Source organism: Capsaspora owczarzaki (assembly GCF_000151315.2).
Source record: "Capsaspora owczarzaki ATCC 30864 unplaced genomic scaffold supercont2.73, whole genome shotgun sequence".
NCBI classification, from domain to species: Eukaryota; class Filasterea; order Ministeriida; family Capsasporidae; genus Capsaspora; species Capsaspora owczarzaki.
In genome coordinates, this window is record NW_011887364.1 from 1 (window position 1) to 5,076 (window position 5,076).

General features: G+C 52.7%; 1 protein-coding gene across 1 annotated transcript; it reads left to right on the plus strand.

Moving 5' to 3' along the window:
- Positions 1-1,860: 1,860 nt before the first annotated feature.
- CAOG_09249 (hypothetical protein) lies at positions 1,861-4,963 on the plus strand (the record flags this gene model as incomplete). Its single annotated transcript, XM_011272663.1, has 3 exons — positions 1,861-2,916; positions 2,985-3,215; positions 3,305-4,963. Coding segments are annotated over 3 exons (2,946 nt in total), but the record flags the coding sequence as incomplete, so codon positions are not given.
- Between the last annotated feature and the right edge of the window lie 113 nt (positions 4,964-5,076).

The window sequence follows — 5,076 nt, forward strand, 5'->3', positions numbered from 1 at the left end:
CATGAGTTAGCAGTCACAGTGCATTGTGGATTGATGTTTGTTCGTACTGTAGCCCATCAGGCGTCCTGTGGTCGACTCTGCCGTTTCGCAGTAGTTTGGCCAGCGCGCAAGGTACTGCAAGTAGAATGACAGGTTGTACTACATCCCAACATGCGCACAGTGACAATGAAAGTGAAGCAGAGAGAGACCAAAGTGAGTGAAGCCAGTCAGTCAGTCAGGCAGTCAGTCAGTCAGTTCCTCTGCTGCTGCGGCTGCTGCTCCTCCCGGTGATCACCACGGATCAATAAGGACCAAGCTTGGTCCAATAAGATCAAGAATTGAGGGTCGACGGTCGACGGTCAACGGTCAACGAGGTCGCTCTCTGCTCGTTGAGCAACATTGCAATCACTCGCGCCTCATGGATGCGCATTTGCTTGCTTGTTACTCACCGTCTCAGTCAACGGATCCAAGTTACTAAACATCACATTCATCAAGTTCAACATCAGACAGAGAACACACCAGAGTCGTAAAAGTTGAGTCAACATCAGTACAACGCAAAAAAGCAAAGGGGAAAAAACGCAATCCCAAAAGTTCTCAGAGAAACGAGTTTTTGTTTGAAGTTGGTTTTTTTGTTTTTGTTCTTACACATTGTTGAAGCGAAACAAGTCGTCGCACACGAAGCGACGCGTCGTCGTCATTATTGAAGCAAGACAAAAGAAGTAGTGAAAATGACTGAATTCGGACATTGAAGCAGTTACTGTTTTTGTTGTCTGATTTTGTTTTCTGATTTGTTTTATTCTCGCCGTGTCTCGCTGAGCGACCATTGCCAGATTTCGCGGCCTGCAACTCTCTCACAGCGTGAGTCCTGAGATCGACTTGACGGTGTGCAAGGAGCCACAAACACACGGGTGGTGGAGTGGGCGGATGTCTCTTTGAAGTGATAGGGGTGTGAAGCCATATGGCGAGGCTAGCTCTAGGAAGTGTCTGTCGACAGGTGGGACCAGTGGAAGGAGATCCGGATGCAAACCCTGGAAGAGAAGGCAGTCGATTGGGCGTCAACTCGCTTTGGGCGACAGGGGTGAGAACTGGAGTGCTTTCGTCTCCCTCAGAGGTGGAGCGTGGTTTGGCGCGAGCCATGCAATGCCCTTCCCCTTCCCTCCCACCCCTGACAGCCGCGCGTCATCATTGCTGTGCCGCAAGTGAATAGCATGCTTGGGCATTGAATGACTCTGGCAAGAGCGCGGACGGGAGTGGAGAGAAAGAAAGCAGGACGAAGATCCAAGCGACTTGGTTCATGCCGTCAGAGCGCCCATTCATGGTGGGCTTTTGAGGCCGGGGGGGAGGGGAGAGAGAGAGGATATTGCAAGTGAGAAGAGAGGATATTGCAAGTGAGAAGAGAGTCCAGGATTACCCTCTTCAAGCGCGAGATGAGGGAGAGCAAGAGAATCAGTGTGCGTGTTTTGACATCCAGAATAATCAGAACAAACGGTTGTTCCTTCTTGCTTTGTGCAACTGGGTAGTTGCTTTGTTCCTTGGCTTGACTCGGCATCGCATTCACACCATCTTGATTCACCCTCACTTCAAAAGTTTCATGCAATCGGAGTCTCAGATGCATCGAGATCGACTCGTTTGAACGCGGTTGTTTGAACAACATTTTATGAATTTAAGAATTGCTTCTCTCGATAATTCTTGGGTGAACTGAAACAACCGGTAGTAGCGAGGGACGATGCGTCATAATGAGTGTTATGACGCAGCTAAGAAAGGGGGAAGGCAGGAGTGAAGCAAAGGTGATGAGGAGATCCGACGCTCATGATTTGATCCAACTTTTGTTGTTTGTCTTTTGTTTGTTGTCATTCAGATATCACCGAACACTGCAAGCAAATGGCAATGGCGCGCCTGCTCGTCGTCGTCGGTGCTCTACTCGTGCTCGTAGCGTTGACCGCGAAAGCAGACATCCACAATTTGCCAACCAAATGGGTCAACGCTGCCAGCTCGACTGCTCCGCAACTGTCCACCAAGAATGTCGTCTTGTCGCCTGCGATGGGTTGGTTGACTTGCTCTGGGTCGACCGGAGGCTATTGGGACTCGGGTTCCGGTTACTACAGTACTAGTACAGGATCGCTTCGGCAAGACCTGTTCACAAACGAGATCACCATTCGCTACATTCAAGAGTACCTTGCCAATGCTGGTGCCAGCATCTATTCCACTCGAGAGCGCTGGTTTGAGACTCCCACAGAAGTCATCATCAACGACAATGACACCGCGACTGCCAAGAAAGTGACGTACACAGGCAGCGGATGGGATTCTGCAACAAGCGTTTCAGGATATGGCTCCAATCAACACTGGGTCGCAGGATCTACTTCGGAATCTGCCCAAGCCACGTTTACCGCTACACTTACCACGTCTGGCTACTACCCCGTGTACATGACTTGGCCTGCCACGTCAAACCGAGGCTCTCCAGATATTCGCATTACGCATTCCGGCGGCATACAGACAGTGTCGGTTCCAATGTATCAATTCGACTCGATCTTTGTGTATCTTGGTCGCTACTACTTTACTGCTGCGGCGGGAATCAAGGTCGAGATTACCAACAAAATGACGGTCATTTCGGGCAAGTTTGCGATGGTTGATGCGGTTCGCGTCGGATGCGGAGCGTCAACAGCTGGCATTCCACGCTGGAAGCTGTCAGCCCAGGACTTTCTGTACTACATGAGTCAAGGCCAGTATTCAACCCTGGGTCTTCAAGTGGCAGCCAACTCAGCGCCCACCCTTGATACCGACTACCTGGCCAGGGCAAAGTTTTCGACCTACATGTTCAACCAGAAGATGGATGCAGATTTTGCCAACAGGCAAAATGGCGCTGACTGGCTGTACGCAGGTATTGGTGCAAGTGGAGTCCCTGGAGGCTCGGGTGTCTCAACTGTAACACCCAACACGGTAAGTAGGCGATGCTCGTTGTGATTTCTCTCGAGAGAATTGTGCTTATTGTTCCATGACCTCTGTAGAACCCCAGCGGTCTCAGTGCAGCGCTCTACACGGCGTGCGGCACCGCGGCAACTAGCGTGCGCGTGAACGTTCAGCAGGCAACCGGACAAAACAACCAAGGAGGCTCCCTCGATGCGTCCAAAACGGAATTGACCCAAAACACCAAGATGCCGTCGTTCATCACATACACCATTGATGTGTTCAACGGCACTGAAATGGCGCTGATGGCGAAAGAATCCTTCCGCGAAACGGTAATCGGATTGGTTTTGTGTGCGACAGATTGGTGAATGCGCTCTGAAGTTGGTCGTTGACTCATCGAATGATCACTCTCCACCAACAGCTGGGTCGTGCCATCTACAAGGGCATCCACAAGTACTTTGTTCCATCGTCTCCTACCATCATCCCTCTGCCGGTCACCAACCTTTACTCTACCGTCAGGACCGGAAACATTTGCCTTTGCTGGGTTCAGCCAACCGATCCGCTGGAATCAAGTGCAGTTGCGTCAGTGTACAAGCTGTACACCTCCACCGACGGTCGCGGCTGGGACGCAGGTGTCATTTTCGGGTCAAGTTCTCTGGTGGTTATCGAAGGAAACTACGGCAACAGCATCGTGTGTGGTGGCACGAGATTGGTCGCGGTCGACACGCAGTACTACTTCAAAGTTGTTGGTGTCAATGCTGGAGGAGAGGCTCTTACAAAGCTTACAGTCGCTGGGTACCGCAACTCTGGAAGCAGTCCGCGCATTCTTGTGGTTGATGCTTTTGACGCCGACTTTATCCACACGAACGACAATATCGAGGGCCGCTACACACGCGAGTACGTATACGAGTATGCTAGTGCGCTACAGGCTGCAGGCTACCGCTGCGACTCGGCCACCAAGAACACGCTGCTCGACCCGACATGGGTGAATGACTACCTGGTGAACTACGATACTGTGATCTGGTTTGCAGGCGAGAACACTGGCATTGACGTGTTCCCTGCCGCGCATCAAGCTGTCATCAACACATGGATTGCTGCTGCTACTTTCACCAACCCGCGTTCTTTGATTGTCAGCGGCTCGCACGTCGCTTCGGGTCTTGCAGCGGCTGGTGGAGCAAGTGCGACCTTCCTTGCCAACAACCTGGGTGCTGGTTACGCCGGTGCTACTGCCAGCGCGCCATTCATTGCTCGCCAGGCTGTCGACCCAGGCTTCACGATGAGCGGCACTGTGACGTTCAACTCGGTCATCGCGCTTGGCAACCCCTACCTTGTTCAAACCCCTGACATCCTGACTACCGTTGGAAACGGCATGGCTGCACTGTACTACAACGCTTCCGGCACCAACATTGCTGGTGTGAGCACTGTGGGCGGCAGCTACTCGTCGTTTTTGCTTGCCATGCCATTCGAGACAATCAAGTCGAGCACTGAGCGCACTACGCTGATGACGTCGATTGTGAAGAGCGTGATTCAACGTCGTGCCAGCTCTGCCATTTCTGCAGCAACTGCGAGCGCTGCAACTGTTGCGTCTACGTCACAAGCATCAGTGGCGACACTGTTGGCAGCTACGGCTTCAGCGATCTCGACATCGATTGCATCGTTCGCTTCAGAAACACTTGATGTCACTGCTGCCTCGTCCGCTTCAAAGGCATCCGATGCCAGTGCTGCCTCGTCTTCTTCAAAGGCATCCGATGCCAGTGCTGCCTCGTCTTCCATTGCACTCGCGACGAGTGCCGCTTCTGTTGCTTCTGCCGCTTCTGCTGCTTCTGCTGCGTCAGCCGCTGCATCTTCTGCATCTTCTGCTTCTGCTGCTTCTGCTGCCTCTGCTGCCTCGTCTTCCATTGCACTCGCGACGAGTGCCGCTTCTGTTGCTTCTGCCGCTTCTGCTGCTTCTGCTGCGTCAGCCGCTGCATCTTCTGCATCTTCTGCTTCTGCTGCTTCTGCTGCCTCTGCTGCCTCGTCTTCCGTTGCACTCGCGACGAGTGCCGCTTCTGTTGCTTCTGCCGCTTCTGCTGCTTCTGCTGCGTCAGCCGCTGCATCTTCTGCATCTTCTGCTTCTGCTGCTTCTGCTGCCTCTGCTGCCTCGTCTTCCATTGCACTCGCGACGAGTGCCGCTTCTGTTGCTTCTGCCGCTTC